This window comes from Labrus mixtus, chromosome 12 (assembly GCF_963584025.1).
Source record: "Labrus mixtus chromosome 12, fLabMix1.1, whole genome shotgun sequence".
NCBI classification, from domain to species: domain Eukaryota; kingdom Metazoa; phylum Chordata; class Actinopteri; order Labriformes; family Labridae; genus Labrus; species Labrus mixtus.
The window spans coordinates 19966866-19988160 of NC_083623.1; the positions used below are offsets into that span (position 1 = coordinate 19966866).

Here is a 21295-nt window from a genome sequence, read left to right on the forward strand (position 1 = left end):
GAACCTCTTAGTTTGAGGTTTTCTCCCACATTTGTCTGTAGATGCATATGAGGAAGTGTTTACTCATACATTTCTTTGATTACTGTCTTTGATGAGCTATCTTTCATTAATGTCTAATTGCCATTAAATTCCTGTAACTCACGAGGTTTCATTCATTAAGCTGCTCTCCCCTTCTTCTCCAACCCTTCCCCCATTTTACTGCCTGGCAGTATTTGGAAGAGAAATGGACGACTTCCCCACCAAACAGCTCTCATAGAGAGTGGGTGTGCTAGCCAGACATCTTGTTACTCAATAACGACAGCGTGATAACAAGCGAGGCCAAGTAAACACAAATGACTAAAAAAAGAGAGCTGAAATATAAAAATGACACCTCGAGAGAAAAAAAAAACGATTACAGCGGTTAAACACGGGCGCCATATTCTACATACATCCAGCTAAGAATAGAGAAAAATATCACAGAAATTGCGTTAAATTGATCTACAACTAATTTTTAAATGCACGGTTATTTTCTTGTAAGGTCTATAATCACGCAAATGTGAGTAAACTACGAAGAACTAGCGGTTCTGCAGCAGTGTTTCCTCTCATATCGCAAGCTGCCATTTCTACCTCCCCTCTTCTATGGCGTGCATGTAACGTATTCTTCCGCAGAGGGCTTGCGCTTTTTCTTTTGAGGGGGAGGGGGGTTTAGAGAAACGTGCTTCTATAGCCGAGAAACCGTCGCTTAAATTCACCCCGCGGTGTATTCGGTGCTTGGGTATGTTTACGGTCATTTATTTGCAAGGGGAAGGCTGTGTTTTACTTGGTAAACATTACAGCGTGCACTAGCTGCCGCTTTGCGGAGGGATACTCGACGCAGCCGGGACTTCGTGAGAGCAGAGCTGAATGGAGGCAGCCTCTTCCTGGTGGATAAACAGTGACAGCTACAGGGCAGCCACCTAGACCCAGCACACAGGCTCTGCGCTGCCCTGGCAAACAACACCAAAATGGCTTCAGACAGTACACACATCGCGCAGTTGACTTCTGGTGAGTAGAGGAGATCGGAAAATATGTCATGGTTGTTGTAATATCCCCAAATTTCCTCGGTGCCCTCTTCTAACGCAGCTCCCGTCCTCTCTCCCCCTCCAACCATACCAGAACTGTACTTCCTAATAGCCCGATTTCTAGAAGCTGGACCGTGTCAAAAAGCAGCCGAGGTTGGTGTTTATGCATTTTAGGATAATTTATAATATGTCCGAAATTGTCATGGGGTGTAATTTTGTATTTCTATCCTATTTTCAGACCCTGATAAGGGAGGTGGAGGAGAAGGAGGTAAGCAGTCAGCAAGACGAGAGAGATACATCTCTCTGCACTGTACTTTGTGATGTTGCTTTTACTCTGATTTATCATTTAGAGATTTAAAACATCACTTGATACATTTATATACTGGATGGTCACAGTATGCACTATTTTTCTATCTCAGCTTCTACCCATAAGGCTGGACTGGACAGGGCAGGAACACCCCGGGACGTACGAAAATTTGGTAAGGGAGCCCTATAACTGAGGAAAAAGTTTTTAGAGAGCAAAATAAAAATTGAATTTCCCGCAATTTTTAAATCAGGTGGCTGAGAAAAGAACTGAAAAAGACTATGCAGGGCGAGCTGCCTGCAGGTTGGGGCCGATTTGGGGCACCAAGGGGTCGGGTCCCAGCGCCCTGTGCACCGTGGTGTGCGAGTTTGGTGCCATGCATGTCCAAAAGGTTGTAATAGTTGTTGGAAAATTGTGTGTGAAATGTTGATACGTCATGAGTGTTGTGGTGTAGGAGCGCCAGGATCCGGAGGAGGGACTCCCTGCGCCACAAGCCAGAGAGAGATGGAGGCGCTCTTGTCCTGCTAGAAGCATAATTTGTGTGCATGGGTTGAAAACACACAGGGGGGCAAGAGTTAGAAAACAGGACATTTTGAGGAGAATATAAAGAGTATATTCAGTGAAGCTGGAGTTACAGCTCTCGGTTGACTTCAGGCTGCTGCACGCTTATTGTGGAGACATTTTGGAGAGGAGTTTTTAGGGGGATTGTGGTGCAATCTCGAGTGGCAGAGAAGAGATGAGTTTTTGAGAAGATGCGAGGTAATGTTTTTTGCTCATATCTTACAATCGCTCTTATTAATTGTCGCTAATGATCATGTAAACAAACAGGACTCGGCTGAAAGCGCAGTTTACGCATGGGGGCGTGGAGAGAATTAATCACCACAGTGTATGTTTGTTTAGTTTCTTTCTTTTCGGCATTATTGTGCATTGGACACTTTTAGATATTTTACAAGTTTAATTTATATTATTATAAAAAAATACAACCTTTGGCCTATTTCTCGTATCATGCGTGTATTTTTGTCGCTTCTTCCTCTGTCACACACGCAGAGAAACAGATAAACATCCACATTGCACGGGGTGTAGATTTACCAGGGTGTACATTTTTTTTACGTTTAAGAAATAATTGACAGCGTCTCTCTGCCTGCCCGTGTGTGTTTTTCTCCTCTCTCTCTCTCTCTTCCTGCTTTGGCTCTCAGTTACTCCTCCTCCTCCTGCCATACCCGGCCGATCAGCCTGCCTCCTGTCTATTGTGCATAATTTCCTACGATTAAAAAAATATATACTGCAGAGGGTTTTTTGAAGTATTAGACCAAATGGAGACAGCGTTGTTTGGAGGCTCGGTAACAGCGGGTTGACATGTTTATCAGAGGTGTTGTGTAGGTTGTTGTCTGGGTCTGAACAGGAGAGGGGGGGTGGGTGGGGGGGTTGGGCAACAAGAGGATCCGACGCGGATTTCAATGCTATTGTAATAATTAACGATATTAATTACGCCTTATTAATTAAGGCGGATTAATTAAATGTATAATAATTTTAATTTAGCATATATTATAAAATAGGAGGACATCATATTTAAAAGTATGGATCGATTTTTGTCTGAAAATAGCAGCCTATTACAATTTTAACCATATTTACACCAAATTAATTATTTCGATTTTTACATTAGATAATGAACTGATTTCAAAAATGTCTTTTACAGAAGATAATAGTATAATAGTATCTTCTGTTAGTAATAGCCTGGTGATGTTTGCACAGTATGTTAGAATAGAAGGTTTATATGCTTTGTAGATGGTTAGAGGTATGTGCGTTAAGATGCCATGTGCTTTCAGGTGCTGCTGCTGGGACTCGGCTAGTGTTATCCATTACCCTAAGGGAGCAAGTAAAATGAGGCAAATTGTTATTACACATCACTCTGTTTATTAGGGTGTGTGTGTGTGTGTGTGTGTGTGTGTGTGTGTGTGTGTGTGTGTGTGTGTGTTTGATTGGGCTTTGTGTGTCGAGAGACGCTTGTGCTCTGATATGAGCTTAGAAACACTGATCACGTTTCTGAAGCAACAAGGATGTTGAAAGCAATTAAGGGGTCATTAATTGTATGTGTGTGTGTGTGTGTTATCTGTCAGTGCTCAGATAAAGGAATGGGTTTAATGTGTGTGTGAGTGGGTGACATTTCTAGTCTCAGACTTGTTTGAACATTATGTGTCTGAAATAAAGAGGATAACTGCACGTCTTATTATTTAATCAATATGTAGTATAATAATTCTGCATCTTGAAGTAAACACTGAGCAGCTCTTTCATCCTGTGTGTTGTGCTGCTATCACTTGTGTGTGTGTGTGTGTGTGTGTGTGTGTGTGTGTGTGTTTCCTCGGGATTATAGACCCCATGTGTCAGTGGAGTCAGACAACACAGTGTGTTTATAGGAGCGTAGCTTACATACAGCTTCATGCTTGTGTTGCATGCCACACCCCCCTTCTCTGCTGCTTTACTACACTTCACGTGAACTGCATCCATAATCATTCTAAAGACACACATTTAAATAAACAAGGATTTGTTTTGTTGCACAACCGGTTATTATATATTGAATTTCCTAATTTACAACTAATAATTCATATTTTTGTTTGAATGTTTACAATGTGTTTCAGACTATGAATTTTGCTTTGTTTAAAACCAAATATCAAATAAGCAAAGTGGTAGTATCGTTTATTATAATTTTTTTCCTCAGTAGTCCTATTTGATTTATCTGTGTTGCATGTAAACACGCTTTTAAAGGCACACCTTTACTGTAGAAGTTCTATGCAAACAAACAGACATCTTAGGAAGTGAGTGACCTTGTCGTTTGCTTTTCCTCACTCTGCTGAAAATCGTTTTTTGTGTGTTTATGCTTAATAGTTTGAAACTAAAAGGACTCAAGCCAAATAACAAACTTTTTCATCCACATTTCAAATTCGCCTGTAAAAATCCTTCTCTTACTTGGTCTGAATGCAAAATGACCCACTGGAAGTTATTTTACTTATATTTATAGTTGTATAAAACATGTGTTTGTATAGGGAGATTTTCTGAACCTATGGACACAGCTAGTAATTCATGAATAAGCTTTTCGTTAAAAAGGTTAGTTCATGTCAGACTGGTATTTTGTCACTTAAAGCCTGAATACAAGCTAAGATAAATGTGTGTGTTTTCAGGTGAAGCTTTACCGGCACATCAGTGCAGACCACCTGCTGCAGGTCTGCTCCAGAGTTTGTCCGCTGCTGGAGAAGGAGGTCCCTGCCAGCGTGCCTGGACTCAGCAGCTTGCTGGGGGCCGGCCGGCAGAATCTCCTGCGGACCACAAAGAGTGAGTGGAGATCTAACACATGGGCTACTTTAATGTAAACATATTCATGTCTGAGGCAGTTGCTGTATTACATCTCTGCATGTTCATGTTAACATATTCTTCCATGCTTTTATGCAAATATAAGTAGATGCATAAAGAACAGAGCGCACAGATGACACAATCTGTTTAACGTGTGTGCTTTTATGCAACAATCTTGTGTTCACTTTTTCCAGGTTGCAAGCATGTTGTGTGGAAGGGCTCAGCACTGGCTGCGCTGCACTGCGGGCGACCACCGGAGCCGCCTATTATCTACGGGAGCCCACCTAATATTGGTAAAGAAAACACAGGAAACTGGAATAAACAAAAAATAACACTCGAACATTGTTTGTGTTTGTTTGGTCCTCTGATAATCCATTTATGAGTCAGATGTTTTGCTCTATGCTTGCCAAGGTCTTCACCTCCAGTCGCATTTCCTGTGACTTGATTATTGATTTCCTTCAGAATAACAGCGTATTTTTTTGCACAGGGCATATAAACACAACTGTGGCCCATTTTCATATCCTTAAAAGTATTTTATTGCATGAAGTGGGATTTCATTCATTTGTTGCGGATTTCTTCACCCACAATAATGTCTCATGGCTTCTGTCGTCTCTTCTCACCCAGTCGAGACGGGCTTCGGCCGCCGGCTGAATGGCTCCTACCGGCTGCGTCAGCTGGTACCCACTGCTGTATATCAGCACATGAAGATGCACAAGAGGATCCTGGGACATCTGTCGTCCGTGTACTGTGTCACCTTTGACAGGACGGGGCGACGCATCTTCACGGTAGGGATGTCTCTGTGTGTGTGTGTGTGTGTGTGTGTGTGTGTGTGTGTGTGTGTGTGTGTGTGTGTGTGTGTGTGTGTGTGTGTGTGTGTGTGTGTGTGTGTGTGTGTGTGTGTGTGTGTGTGTGTGTGTGTGTGTGTGTGTGTGTTGTCGTCTTCTGGGGCATATCTCACTGCTTGTAATACCTTTATAAACCCACCAAGTTGATTTCAACATCATTGTTGTGATCTATTGTTTCCCTTGTCTACATTTCAAGTCACCTCTTTTATGCTATTTAAGGTCGTTGCATGCTGTGTTGTGCTTCCCTAGATGACCGAGTCTCTGTTAAGCCTGTGGTAACAGATCTGGTAGATGTAATTACTGTTTATCTTACTGTGGTGGTTTGATGCTTTTACTGAGTGACTCACGGTTAGAGCTGAGTTCTTCCTGCAGGTGAGCAATAGACGCTTCTTCAGCACAGTTACTAAATTTGAAGACGAGGAACAGGGTATTCCCCCGGCCTCTTTTAGGGCTGTACCTGAGTCCGAATTATGTCATTTGATTTGGGCGGGCCAATTTAGAGTTTCAACATACGTTTTTATTTTCCCACAGCAAACTCTTCTAGCATCTGGCATTTGTGTCGTGTTTTCCCCCCACTGTTAACTCCAACAGATACAGGCACTCTTTTTGTCCCCAGTGTCATTTCCCTCCTTAATTCAAGTTAAGGGGGGGGGGGGAGATAGTTGTGTTTGTTATGTTGTTGTTACCAAAGATGCTGATGCTATTGTTGTGTTTCAGTTTGTATCTGACCTTGGCCGTGTCGTTTTGGTCTGTTTCTGTTGGAAATGTTGTCAGCAGTTACTTTCTCTCTCATGTATGTAGGCTCATTTTATTGTGGTTTTGTAGTTGACTGTGTTGGAATGTGCACTTTTGTATCTCATTACCAGTGATGAATATTTAACAGTGACCTGTATTCTTGTTGACTCGGCACTTTATTCTGCGTGTAATATAAGCTGCTAAGAGCATCAGTCAAGGATCACTGTTGTTTCTCCAAAATTAAATTTTATTCATCGGTCCTCTTGATCTCACATTTTCCGAGGAACAAGCTAAAGTTAGCAGCAGCTCAGCTCGCAGCCCCTCCTCCCGTTCTGTGTCTCCTCAAAAAATAAAACTGTTCCATTTTTCTGGACAAGAAGGAGACTTCTGGGAATGATAAATCCCTGTTAAAAACCTTAGGAACAATGAACACTGAGGGGTTGTTGTAAGACTAACTTTTTCCTCATTGCAATCCACACACACAAACACACACACACACGAAAAACAGAATACTGCTGTAATACGATTTAAAATTTTGAGGTGACTTGTGATGCTCTAGACTGATGACTTGAATGGTGACTTTTTAGGGGGGCAGTCCTCGTCATTTTCAACAGGACGAAGTTGACTGTTGCCCACTGGATGCCCCTTGTACACATGTGCTTTGTTATTTTTCTTTTCCACATGGTTGTGTTCGAGATACAGGACTAGTAAAGTGTTAAATATTGAAGGAACATAAGATAACGTTGATTTAATGTCGCCGTCCTTCTGTTAGGATTCTACAATCAAACACTGCCTGCTGCTATTCACCATTTCCAGCTTTCACTTCTTAAATCTCCAAAAATGGCTGGCTGCTGAGAGGGAGGGGGTGGAAAGGAAGGAGGGGGAGTTAGATTGACTCTCTGTCTCTTTTCCTGTTATCTCTCTTTCCACCCTTCTTACACTCCCTGCTCTTGCTCTCTATCTTTTTCTCTTCCCCTGTCCTTCATCCTGTGCTGCCCCTCCTTTGTTCCTCTCCTCCTTCCCCCCCCCCTTCTTCTTGCTATTTCTCATCATAACCGGAGAAAATGTTTCCTCTGAGGCCCTGGCTAAGTGCCAAAATTAAAATTCGTTCATGGTCTCCCTCTCTCTCTCTCCCTCGCTCTCTTTTTTTCTCTCTTCCTGCTCTTGTTTTTTTTTTCTCTCTCTCTCTCTCTCTTGCTGTCTCCTTTCATCACAAGATCATTTTTATTTATATATTTTCTTATTTTTGGATCCCTTCAGTCAGACTTTTGCTGCAGTGGCAGGCAGTTTAATTGACAATTTACGGTATTGTTTAGCCTTTACATACATTGAGATCATTTGTGATCAATGAGCAAGTGCATGGGTTTGTTTTAAACCGATAACTGGCAAACAGCCATATTGATTATTGTATTATCGCTTTAGAAATGGCTGCGAGCTCATTATCATGGACACTGGAAGAGACCAATTAGACTGACTGGTATGTGTCATTTGTCCCTGACATGGTTAATAACATGACTTCACATATAAAACAACAAGGAAAGTTGGGATAAGGTCTCCCTGCGCCTCTCACGTCTGGCTCTCATTTTAGTCGTAATTTGTCCTTGAGCTTTTTCTAAGTTGCTTAGAGGACGCGTTCTGTTTTGATCAGTCCCCACGAAACAGCAGCAGCAGTCAGACTCTGTTTTTCTGGTGATGGAGCGGGTGATTATGATTTATTCAAAGGAGGGGGTTGGTGTTCTGTTTTCATCTCACATTTCCTCCAAAATCTCTGCTGATACTGATAGCATGGCGTGTCTTATAAAAATACTCTGCACTTAAACTGTGCTGCTCTGTATTATCTTCAATCAAATCTCTGTTTGATTGAACTATGTAAAGATTGTGCAATCACAAGTTATTTCCTAAGTTACATTTTCATTCATAACCCCCCCTCAGTACACTTCATGTGCCGTTCTCACAAACACGTTAAACAAAAAAAAAAAACTAAAGATCATGTCACACTGTGTTTTTTGGTCTTGACACTAGTGGTTACCTGTTGTTTTTAAAATGATTTTGGCATAATCAGTAATCAAGGCACAGAGGTGTCTGGCAACACGTTTAATCACAGACTCTTTAACCCCTCACAAGCTTGGTCCCATCCCAAAAAGAATCTGAGCTGAGATCGTGTGGGATGCCTCAACGTCTTCATCAAGGGACATTGTGCATTTTCATCCTGAATAAAGACTGCGTAGGAAGCTGCCTCAAGGCTGCAAAACTTTTCCTACGCTTTACTTTATGTATTATTTACTGTCGTAACCCTTTTTTGGGGTTCCTTTCTCTGACTGCATTCATTTTACTGCTATTTAATGTTTAAAAAATGTGCCTGTGTGTCCGTATTCCAATCCCGCTATTCACTAGCTCAATGACTTTTTAGCCACCTTGCCCCTAAGTGCAGACAGATTTAGGGCTGTACCAATGACAACTTGTTAAGTGCATAAATGCTCTTATACAGACTTTTCAACACCACATAACAACCACGAGATCGCATAGATGCAGACTGTCCTATTGAACTTGACCGAGCTTCATGGCGATATTTATGATGCATTTTTGTCGATTGTCCAGCTCCTTACTTGATGTACAATAATGAAAGCATAGACTAAAGGGAAGATGGTGGAGTATACTGGATTTCAGGTGAAATATTCCCATAGATTTACATTTGATCGTGACTTTAAGGCCTCTTGGTAGTTTGGTAAAATGTTAACCATTGTAATGTCACAAATGCATTATGAAGTCTGGCTTTGTTTTAGCTGTGATGATTGCTTTCAGCTAACGTGATGTAATAAAAACGTTTTCCCTTTACTCCCTTAATACCATTTCAAACTGTGTGGACTCAAACATGATCACACTGTACGACCAGGGTCAGTGAAATCTGTGAGGGTTTAGAGTTCAGGCTTCAGGGTGGAGATTGGGATCACGCCTATAGGAGGGATTTCCTTTCTTGAATATTTCCCGTTTCCTAGAAACCCCCCAAAACAGCTCCATCTGATATCTTTGTGGAGTACACAGTGGAGTTTGAGAAGGTTTGAGATAATATCATTTGTCTCGGGTGCTGTTGTAATTTACAGCTGGAGCCAGAGTCCTCACAGAGCTGGAAGCATCAACATAAGTGCACAAACTTGGTTCCCCCAGCAACCCAAATTAATAACATTTGTTTAGTAGCATCTTAATCAAGAGATTCTATTTAGTTTGGACAGTAGATTTTTTTAAAGGTACTTACAAGTTAAGGTTCAATCCATCCATCCATTATCTTCCGCTTAATAAAAGGTCGGGTCAAGTTGGCAGCAGGCTCAGTAAGTCACCCAGACCCTCCCCAGCTACATTTTCTTGCTCCTCCTGGGGGATTCCAGGCCCGACAGAATCTATAATCCCTCCAGCGAACTCTGGGTCTACCCCGAGGTCTCCTCCCAGTTGGGCGTTCCAGGAGGCATCCTAATCAGATGCCCAAACCACCTCAACTGGCTCCTTTTGATGCAGAGGACTAGTGGCTCTACTCTGAGCTCCCCCCGAATGTCTGAGCTCCTCACCCTATCTTTGAGGCATACCCCAGTCACCCTCTGGAGGAAACTCATTATGTCCGCTCGTATCCGCATTTCGCAGTCTTATTCTTTCATACACTACTCATAGCTCATGACCATCGGTGAGGGTTGGACAGAAGAGCGACCGGTAAATCGAGAGCTTTACCTTCAGGCTCAGCTCTCTCTTCACCACGATGGTCTTGTACCAAGCTTGCATTACTGCAGACGCTGAGCCAATCCGTCTGTCAATCTCACGGTCCATCCTACCCTCACTCACGAACAAGACCCTGAGATACTTTAAATCCTTCACTTGAGGCAAAGACTCACTCCCCACCCGGAGAGAGCGATCCACTGATTTCCAGCTGAGAACCATGGCCTCGGGCTTGGAGGTGCTGACCCTCATCCCGACTGCTAAATTAAGGTTTTTCTTGATGAATGATGTCAACAGCTGTATGCTCAACAGCTCTGCATCTGACCTTTAATGTGTTCAGTGTATATTATCAAACACAATATGACTGCTTTATGCTCCCATCACATTAACAGTCTGCTGCCTGTTTATTAAGCAATGCTCACTCTAACTGTCACAGTCGTTTGTCTTATAGCCTGAGTTATTCTTGTGCAGATGTTTACATGACAGCTGTAGTGTGTTAGTATTGACTTTACTGATATTAATCAACATTAAAGCATTCATGTAAATGCACTGAAGTACTCGTGCTGATGAAGATCTAGAGCCTTGAATAGTTTATTGTCATTTTTTTGACACCTTGCAAATAAATCACCTTTATTTCTTGCATCAGAAGGATCTTGTCCCTTCTTCTGTTTGTGTTCCAAGTTTGCCAATCTGCTGGCAGTCTAAGGCTGCAATGTGCCCACTTGTATTTAAAATGTATTTTTTAACTTGGCTGGTTTCATTTGTCTCTCTACAAGTGTCCTCAGAGGCACATGACACTTCTCAAACTGTATTCAAAGTGTGTGTCTGTCTTTTCATTCAATCGCAGGGCTCAGACGACTGCCTCGTGAAGATCTGGGGTACAGATGACGGCCGTCTTCTTGCCACCCTGCGCGGCCACGCTGCTGAGATATCAGACATGGCTGTTAGCTACGAGAACACCATGATCGCTGCTGGATCCTGTGACAAAACTATCCGAGTGTGGTGCTTACAGACGTGCGCCCCTTTGGCCGTCCTGGAGGGCCATGCAGCCTCTATCACCTCCCTGCAGGTACGAGGTTGTGCATGCGTGTTTGTCTTTGTGTGTTTCGTTTGTGCAAAAAGAGGATTGTAAGCTAAAAGCAAATGATGTTAACTCTTGCACACAGGCTGAGTGTCTGTTGAGTGTGTGTCTGTTCATGTAACAGTACGATGCAGAAACGTCATCCAAATTGAATAGTTTAGCAGAACCTGTTAGATTTGAGTTGCAACCTTGCCAATTTGTGTCTGCATATTGCATTTTTATTTATTTTCTGCTTCTGCATATGAAGTATTATGTGTCATTGTATTCGTTGTAGAATTAAGAAACCACTAAAACAACATTAAGACCATGCCAATCACAGCCTTCAGTCTTTGTATGCTCTGCAGATAAGGGCAAGACGAATAGATGTCATGACTGGTTCATATCTAGTACCTAATTAAATTATGTTGTTGGTTCCATTAGCAGATTGTCATCATGCCTGTTGTTTAAAGATAAGGCAGGTGTTAGTCTGTGTTTTTCTCATGAAATCCCATGAAAATAACAGCTTCCTATCCCCATCTATGACATCCAGCCTCGAGCTGTTTGTTGTCTCTGAAGACATCAATCTAGAAAGTTATGTCCTGTAGCAGCTTGGAGATGTAGTTTTAAGCGAATGTTAGTCATACAACAATAAATAGTGCATTTGTTGGTGGCTTGTTATTGACACAATTTAATATGCCATGAAAAGTATTTATGGCAGCAGGTAACGCATGAGTTAATGAAAATGAAATAAATGTCCAGGTTCATTATGGGTCATAATAAAGAACACATCCAGGAGATTATTAACGGCGCCCAGTCATTGGATTTAACTTAACATTGTTTTAGTAGATCAGTGTTGGCTTCAGTCTTTTCATTTCTTAACAATAAGAAGAATACATAATATTGCCTGGCTTTATATATTTATCCCTGTATATTCATTTAAGCCAGCAGGCTAGCCTCTGCCTACATTATCATGGTCGTTTCTTTGTCAGCACATGGGATAATTGTCCTTATTTCCCTGCTCTAGTGTTAGCAGCATGTTTCGATTACACATTGTACTGAGCTGGAACATTTCATTGTTTGTGTTTGCAGTTTTCTCCCCTCTGTAGCGGCTCCAAGCGCTACCTGTCCTCCACCGGAGCTGACGGCACCATCTGTTTCTGGCAGTGGGACGCGCGCACGCTCAAGTTTGGGTGAGACACAATGCACAACCAAGGATACACACAGTCTCACCTGCACAAGGGCCACTCACACCTTTTGCTGTGTATGTCATTATTTATTTCCTATGGTTGTATGTGTATTTGTTATGGTCGTAGTTAATCGTGTTATTAATGTGCAAACGCTTTCGCTTTATGCAGAGCATTTCAATGAGCTTAAAATTCAAACTTAAGTCCAAATGGTTCATTGTGTATTTTTTGCAATTGTCCTTTTCAACTATCATCGTTTGTTTGAACTGATTGCCATTTTTCTTAGTGCTAAATTAATAGATTTAAAAGATAAAAAAAACAGTTCTTCAAGTAGGGGAAGCAATAATGTAGCAAAGCTGTTTTATTAACATCAATACTGATAGTTCAGTGTTTCATTTTGGATTAAATTGTCTTCTTGTGGGGCGCTGGATAGCCTAATTGTTATGTTGCCACATGTGCAGAGGCTATTGTCCTCACCGCAGCGGCCGTGGGTTCGAATCCGGCCCTTCTATTTACTGCATGTCATCCCCCTCTCTTTGCTCCCAAAATTTCCTGTCTCTCCTCAGCTGTCATATAAAGTAACGGCAAAAATGGCCCAAAAGATACCTTGTAAAAAAATACATCTCTGCTTGTGTTTGTGTCCAGTCAGAGGCCCAGTAAGTTCACAGAGCGTTCCAGACCGGGTGTCCAGATGATCTGCTCCTCCTTCAGCGCAGGTGAGCACAGCTTGATTTTGCAGATTGCTCAGATGTTTTGAAACTACCAAAGTGGAACTAACACCAGATCTAAAAAAAAATCTCACAATTATCTCAGATTAACTGGAGAGCCATCCCAGCAGAGCACACACTAACACTCGAGTGGGTTTGCTGCTGTCCATTAAATGTGGAATAAGTGTGCTTCACAGTCTCTGAGATTATATTTCTATTTTGGGCTGCTGTTGACCTCAAACATTAGATGACTTTAAAGATGCCCCAAAGTTTGCACTCACATTAGAGAGACACTTCACCATCACCAGAGTTTGATCCTCAAAGTTGTATGCTATTTATGTCGACTGGAAAATATCGATCCTGTTACTCTGACGCTGTCTGTAAATGTGTGTGTGTGCAGGTGGGATGTTCCTGGCCACAGGCAGCACAGATCACATCATTAGAGTTTACTACTTTGGATCAGGAGAACCAGAGAAGATCTCTGAACTCGAGTCTCATACAGTAAGTCAACACAGTGCTCACTCATTTAAGTAACTCTCTGTATGTTCAAGGAAGATGTTTAAACTTCACATTCATAACTATTGTACAGAAGTGCATTGTTTTAACTTCTGAATTAACAAGTATAACCTAAGAATCTGTTTGGCTTGGCTTGTATCATTGTAGGAGCATGCATAAATAAATAGGACATATTTAATGTGCAACAGTGAGCAGGTGGTTTCTGAGACCATGATTTATAAATACATTTTTTAAAGGTTTTTGCCAAAATAATGAAATGATCATACAACAACAGTAATACATCTGTCATAGCTTGGAAGATCAGCATGGGAAATGCTTGTTAATCACAGCGTTATTTTTCACTTTTCTTCTGTTTTTGTCTCACCCAGGACAAAGTTGACAGCATCCAATTTTCACATTGCAGTGACAGGTTAGTTCACACAGACTGTTAGTGTGTGTGTGTGTGTGTGTGTGTGTGTGTGTGTGTGTGTGTGTGTGTGTGTGTGTGTGTGCGCGCGCGCGCGTGCGTGTGTGTGTGTGTGTATGTGTTTGTGGAGCTACATAGGAGGTGTATTTAATGTTTTTTGTGTGCACTGCTGTTTGCTTTTATAGAACCTCAGGGTGTTGTAACTGTAACTTGACGATTCAGCAGAAACACAAACTTCACTTTCTATCAGATACATGCTTTAAAACACATCTTCTCACGCACACACACACACACACACACACACACACACACACACACACAGACGCACGCATCAAACACTTAATGGAAGTTAAATTGCATGTGTCTATGAGGAGTTTGCAGAAAAACCGGCTCAGCTGTAATTCCCCTGAGTTTTCTGTAATCTCAGCAGTGAGGGAGGCGGTGTGTCTGTGCAGAAAGGAGAGACAGAGGAGAATAGGAACAAAAAGAGGAGGGGCTGGGGGTACATGCAATTAGTGTATCCTGATGTGTGAGGATGAAAGCATTCGTTGTACTGCAGAAAGATGAAATAGACCCAAGTGTTTTATTTGCAGTTTAGCTGCTGCATAAATCTGTGTTCACATAAATGTGTGTGTGTGTGTGTGTGTGTGTGTGTGTGTGTGTGTACACCTGTGTGTGTGTGTTGCAGGTTTGTAAGCGGCAGCAGAGACGGTACAGCACGAATCTGGCAGCTGCAGCCTCAGGGTTGGAGGAGCATTCTGCTGGACATGCAGACCAAATTACCCGGGTATGTGTGTGTGTGTTTGTGTTTGTGTATGTGTGTTTGTTTGAGTGTGTGTACGGCTGACAAAGTCTGGCTCATCCACCAGCACTGCTGTACTCAGAGCTCAGAGTCGTGGGTTTGGATGAAAACGGGTTATGACATCAGTCTAAATCTGACCAAAATCAATCATGTTGTTACAAAAGTCCCAAACCTGTAGTGCATGAAGAATACCGTGTTGAGAATATTGCATTACTTTTGCAGCAGTGTTTTCTTGTTGTTGCATTTATCTATGAAGATAATAATAATCTGCTGCAAAATCTAAAGCCAATAAGCCGTATATTAAGTCAAAGAGAAAAACAACACTGTGACACCTGTGGCAGAAAGTGTGACACAGTGATTGATTACCTGACTGCTCCCGGACAGAATATAGATTTACTGAATGGAGCTGACAATGACAGACTATTAAAGTCTTTATTGCCTGAATGAACACAAAAAGCAATAGCAAAAATAAAAGATTCAATGTTAACATTGTTATTTATAAACAATCTGTATTTAAATGAAGCTGAAGCCAGATGTTCAGTATCAACACAACCACACACTGGCACAATATTTACTCTATTACTCTAATTAAGTCCTCATATTATTACTAGACTGATACTAAGGCTGCATGTGAAATCACAAATACAAAAGGAAAAGATGTTATACAAACAAGCTATGCTTTCTCACTCAGCATGGGTTCATTCGGCCCATCTGATGGAGACCCTCAAGCTTTCACACCATTTTCATGCAGACGGATGAAGCTAGAGCTAGCTATCAGCGACCCTCAGATTGATTGGTGCACATTAAGGGATGGAAAAAAGCTTTCAAGGTTTATTTTGGATTGAGGACGTTGCAGACCAAGGAGTTGTGTGAAACATGAGTGTCAGCAGATAGACATGAAGCTGAGTTATAGCTAACATCCTAATTGTAATTTGATTCTTTATCTCACTTCATATAGTGAAGAAATATTCAACAATATATTTTGTGTCATGTCAGTGAGACAAGAAAGTGATGAAATGTTTTGGAGGTGTTTTTTTCTTTAAAATGTTAAAAAATGACAATAGCAGACGAGTTGAGTAATTATGCTAAACACTGAAATGTTTGCAAACTACCTGACTAGCTCCTTTAAAATAATGATTATTATTAAATCCATTAATAAGAATGACGAGGTGATAATAGTTCATTCTGGGATCAAAAGTCAAGTAGCATTTTATCTGTTTAATACCATATTTTCAGTTTGCTCTTTTTTGTATTCATGGTGCAAACATGACGTATATGTATCAACGTCTTTCTTACAGGAAGTACAACCCTCCTCCTCTGGAAGACAAGGTGACCAAGCTGAAGGTTACCATGGTAGCATGGGATCGCCATGACGGTACAGTGATCACAGCGGCCAACAATCTGACGCTGAAGGTGTGGAACTCAAACACAGGAAACCTCGTCCACGTCCTGATGGTATGTAGTGATTTAACACATTCATGCAAACACTGTTACAAAATATTAAATGTGAAGGCTGGTGTGAGTTTAACAAGCATTGGAATGATTTTGTTATGTTGCTGTACTGAGCACAATGAAGCACAATCACAGCTCATGATTTATGTGCTCACTGTACGGTCTGGACATGTTGGAGCATTGACAGTTGTCAATAACGTTTCCTTTCAAAACTGCCACAGAGGGGAGTTGAAGTCAGGTCCATGTGAACAGCTAAAATACAAACAGTGTCAGACATGCTCTTGCTCGCTCACTCACATGCACACACAAACACAAACACACACACACACACACACACACACACACACACACACACACACACACACACACACACACACACACACACACACACACAGTATCACCATCAAACACAAGCTAAAGAAGCAGCTATCATAAAATCATACAAAATTTCATCCAGAACATATTATCTTAAATCAAGTGATTTTGTGTCACCTGGTTCTGCAGTTCTCAGCAGTGATTGTCAGAAATTATCTCGGTGCATTCAAGGATATAGGACGTTTGATATTTGCTGAAAAAGCAGAGCTATCAAACCAAGAAGAAAAAATGTGCAAGTAAATGAGCCAAAGTATTGTACCTTAAAAATAGAAGGCCTCTTTTGTTAATGGGTTAAAACTGTGAAATCCAGCCTGAGTCTTGTGAATCATACACTTAAGAATCAAACACTGGCATCTTTGTTCATTTCTTTGTGTGTCTAAAAATGTTCTTTAATGGCAGGGTCATGAGGACGAGGTGTTTGTTCTGGAGCCACATCCTTTTGATCCAAGGATCCTCTTCTCGGCGGGGCATGATGGGAACTGTATTGTGTGGGACCTGGCTAGAGGAGTCAAGATCCGCTCTTATTTCAACATGGTATGACTCAACCAGTATCTGCATGTCTGTCTCTTTTCTCATGCCTCTCACTCTGACCTCGTTTGGCTAAAATCAGACAACACAATCTGATCAGATCCTCACATTTTTCACTTCACATGTAACACAGATGCTTAATTTTTTTTTATTCAGTGAATCAGCAAAAACACTGAATATCATTTTTTCTCTCTCTGTTTTAGTCTTGACTCTTTTCCCGCTTCACATGGTTTCCTTTTCATTTCTCTGTCTCCCATTTCTCCCTTCTCAACCGCTTGATTTATTCCCCTCCCTTATTGCTTTCCCTTTCTTTTTTGCTTCCTTGCTCCCTCACCTCCAGGCTGGCATGTGGTGTATAAACTGTGTGCGACTGTATTGATGAGTCAAAGGTTAAGGTTAAGGAGTTAAACAATGACATCACACTGAGTAAATATGCCCCAGTACTTATTCATCTGATGTGTAGCCACCGTCAGCGTAACCACTGTTGTATATCCTGCTGCGTCACTATGGTAACCAAGGACAGCATTAATCCGGACTCAGACCAAGTGAGTCACTCAGCTGATCAGTCGGGAAAGTTCTTGCTGTTGATCAAAGACAGTCAGTGAAAGGTTTTGTTTGGTAACACAAAGTGTGTGATCATGAAATGACCAGAATTGTATTTTCAAACTAAGAGGGAGATTACGCAACTTTTACAAAAGAACAGACGAAAAGACAGAATGAGAAAATGGTCTATTGGAGGAGAGTTGTAAAATGCTAAAACATTTAGTGTAACTGTAGTACAAGCAGAAGAGATTCATAAAGTCAGAGATCTGAGGCAGGAATGTCAGCACACAGTTAGTATCTGAGATAAAAAAAGAAGCGGTGCTAACGTGAGCACACCATGCTCAGTAGAAGAATTGAGTCATGTTAGCAAATATTAGCAGACATTAGCCAAGTTAGACTGGAGTAGCAAAGCACCTAAAAGACTAATTTACAAAACATGGATAGTGGCCACTGATAACATTATGAATTTATCACAACTCTCTGATGCTATGCACTCCATCTCTTGGCTTGATTCTTAATATTACAGCACAAACACGTCCGTAAAGATTTGTGGCTCAGTGCAGCTGGTTCTTGATATGTGTCTTGTTCTGAAGGAGAGATGTCAGCATCTCGACTGTCTGGGCTCTCTGCTGTGAGAGATGCTCACTCATGCTGACGGAGTTCATTTCAACCCCTAGTCAGATGATGAGCTGGATGGAGAGGCACAGCTCTTTTTACAATCTATGTATGAAGCCAAGACTGAACACATGTGATGCTGGAAGAAAGTTCAGGGCTTCTACTTAAAATCAGGCTCTTGTTCCTCTCTTCCATAAATGCTCCAGAGCTGCGTCCACACATGTGACAGAGGTGTGCCCTTAATTTCCAGGGGTGAGCCTCTGACAACCCGAATCTGGAGACTCACTGAGGAGTTTGAGTATCATATCTCTTATTCTTACTGAGCTTTAGTCATCCACAACTCTGTGAATATGCTCATTGTGTTTCTCTAACTGCATGTGGCATTCAGCACTGGTGTTTGTGAATTTATTTATTTTTGTTGCGAGGCTCCTTTTCTCAGAGCCAATTTACAAAAAGTGCCAAGTGTACCCATATTATCTATTATTTTAATGTGCAAACAGCACCAGAGTACGGAGATGCTAATTCCTTGGCGGTGCATTTCAGCCTTTGTGAATACGTAAAGAGACAGTTTGTTTTAGTCTCCTTTGTACAGGTTTTTATTTTCAAGAGGGACAATCATTGTTTCCTTTTCCTCTTCTGAAGTCATCTCACAAGGAGTAAAATTAGTACTTTTACTTTGGCATAAAGAGCAGGGCAGTGCAAAAAACAGCAGACTGAGGCAGAAGATGTGCCCGCACACAAAAACGTTTTGTGGCATTTGTTCCAGTGTGCAGGCCTATCTTCTTCCTCAACATATATCAATATATATGTGTGCAATATCACCCATTTTTACTTTGCCACCATGACTTTCCCATTTTTAGAAATTGGCTGTGTTTGAAACCACTTACTTAACATACTACCTGCTACATCATACAGCACACTGCTCACTCACCTACTCACTAAGTTGTTAGCAACATACTAAACTACAGGTCATGTGACGTATTTCTGCTCCTAGCTGCGGTAAATAAGATAGCATCAAGATAGCAAGACTGTCGGTCCATAAATAGAGTTCAACAACAAAATCAATCTGTTCATTTCTCAGACAGCGACGTAGTCATTTCAATATATTTTGACAACATGTAAAATGTTTTACAGTACGGTTACTTTTATTTGTGTACCACTCATTGACTGGCTGGTGAGCGCCACCATAGGATAGTCTGAGGGCCGCAATGCATTTTGGGGCTCTTTAGTACGACCAGTGTGTGGTTCGGTTTCTTACTTGAGAATTCTGGCAAATGAAGTTTACATCCAGACATTTATGTCATACACAAAATTTAATACCAAGATTTCGGCTCATACTACATACCCAATGTGTCATCATATGAAAGTGTACCAGTTTCTGTTTCCTGTATTCAAAACATATTTTTTTTGTCTTTTAGTTTGTAGTTTTCTAATATCTTGTACTCTCCCTTATTATTAGTCATGTTTCCTGTCTGTAAAGATAACAGCTAAACTGAAGTGAAAGCCGACAGAGGAGGATGCTCTGCAGTCTTGTCTTTCACAACATCTGCACATTTATCTGTTAACATCACCAGTCAACTCAAGGTGTCAGAAAACATATGCTCCTTTTCTACATATATACCTCAGGACAAGGTAGCAGAAAAGGCAGTGCTTCAGTCTTAGTTTGGTTATCTGTGTGAGCTAGTGCTTTTGCAAACACATTATTTTGAACAAAATTAGGAACAAAGAGGCAACAACTCGTCTTTTATCCCCTGATTTAATGGAGTTATTTTAAGAGTGAAGGAATACCCACAGAACAAACTGAAGGCAACAGAAAGCTGATGGTCTGAACAGCGTCTCTTCTCCTTTCTTCTGATGATGTTGCACTTTCTGCAGGTGGTGCTTGGTTTTGATTGACTCGTCTTTCTGTTGTCAAACTTTATATTTGTTGCACTTTTGCTACAAGAAATAAGAAATGTTGCCTACTGAGGGTTTACCCAAAAAAATCCACACACAACAGTTTCTTATTCTGGATATTGGCTGATTCATAAATGTGTTAGTTGTATGTATTATTCAAGTATAATATTGTCAGTCAATGCTTGTTAGTACTGTTCAGGTGGTTTATGGATTACCAGTAGACATACAACTCCCCCGGCTAGTGTAATAATATGATTTACAGTGTGCATCTATTTCCACTTCTTCCCCCCCTCTCTCTTTCTCTCTGGGTAGATCGAGGGCCAGGGCCACGGAGCATTGTTTGACTGCAAATGTAGCCCAGATGGACAGCACTTTGCAGCCACAGACTCCCATGGACACCTGCTCATCTTTGGTTTTGGCTCCAGCAGCAAGTACGACAAGGTAAAGCAACACGCTCAACTAAAAATGTTGATACAGACCTGCGCATGACATCCAGGAACTCAAGCAACTGCTACCAGCAGTAAAACTGAAATACCCATATTTGTGTAGCCCAAAGCAAGAAATCCCATTTTACACTTCTAGAAAGAATCTTCATTTAGAGTAGTGCCAGTGAAAAGAGATGAGGGTGTGATTTTTGACACCAACCTGACCTCCAAGTAGAAAAAGAGCTGCACTATCCTTCTTGTTCAGTTCTTAAATGTGTCAAAAGAATCAAATCATCTTTAAAATACTAGAAAAGTATATAATAGAGTGGCAGCGACCGCGGCGTGCACAGAGTATGTTTGAATTGGGGGTAATGGCTTTGAAAAATAATCATGTCCCAAGTTTTTCCAAAATAAAGCAGGAAGAATTTTAGCTTGCTTTAACCTTACAGACCTCATTACTCCTGTCTTGGCTCACCTACACTGGCTACTACTTGTATAGATAAGAACTGATTGGACACTATTGTTGTGTTCTCGTGCAGTGTGTTGAAACTCTGACTAAACTCAGAGTTACACCAATGTCAACATTTCCTGTCACTCATCCTTATAAAGATGTTGGTGGAAAACTGCAAGATAAAAACAATGAAACATACAACGTCTTTGTGCTAGCTTAAGAGTTACATTTACATGACAGGAAACTATTAATTAAACAACATGTTCTTAAAATAACTACTGGTAGCATTTCTTTAACACCTCTATGATCTAATTAATAACATACAGCATTGTCTGTCTGATGCTTCTCAGTGGATGGCAGCAGA

At 41.2% G+C, this 21295-nt stretch overlaps 1 protein-coding gene across 1 annotated transcript in view; it reads left to right on the top strand.

The window, feature by feature from the left end:
- Positions 1–870: 870 nt before the first annotated feature.
- The window catches only part of phip (pleckstrin homology domain interacting protein), a 40994-nt gene continuing 20569 nt past the window's right edge, over positions 871–21295 (top strand). Inside the window, exons 1-16 of the mRNA XM_061052498.1 lie at positions 871–1023; positions 1135–1193; positions 1279–1308; positions 1460–1519; positions 4521–4671; positions 4884–4982; positions 5314–5474; positions 10819–11040; positions 12121–12221; positions 12861–12931; positions 13323–13423; positions 13807–13847; positions 14533–14631; positions 15945–16101; positions 16873–17007; positions 20368–20496. Coding sequence (XP_060908481.1) covers positions 984–1023; positions 1135–1193; positions 1279–1308; positions 1460–1519; positions 4521–4671; positions 4884–4982; positions 5314–5474; positions 10819–11040; positions 12121–12221; positions 12861–12931; positions 13323–13423; positions 13807–13847; positions 14533–14631; positions 15945–16101; positions 16873–17007; positions 20368–20496 — 1656 coding nt within the window. The 5' untranslated portion in view covers positions 871–983. The remainder of the gene's footprint in view (positions 1024–1134; positions 1194–1278; positions 1309–1459; positions 1520–4520; positions 4672–4883; positions 4983–5313; positions 5475–10818; positions 11041–12120; positions 12222–12860; positions 12932–13322; positions 13424–13806; positions 13848–14532; positions 14632–15944; positions 16102–16872; positions 17008–20367; positions 20497–21295) is intronic.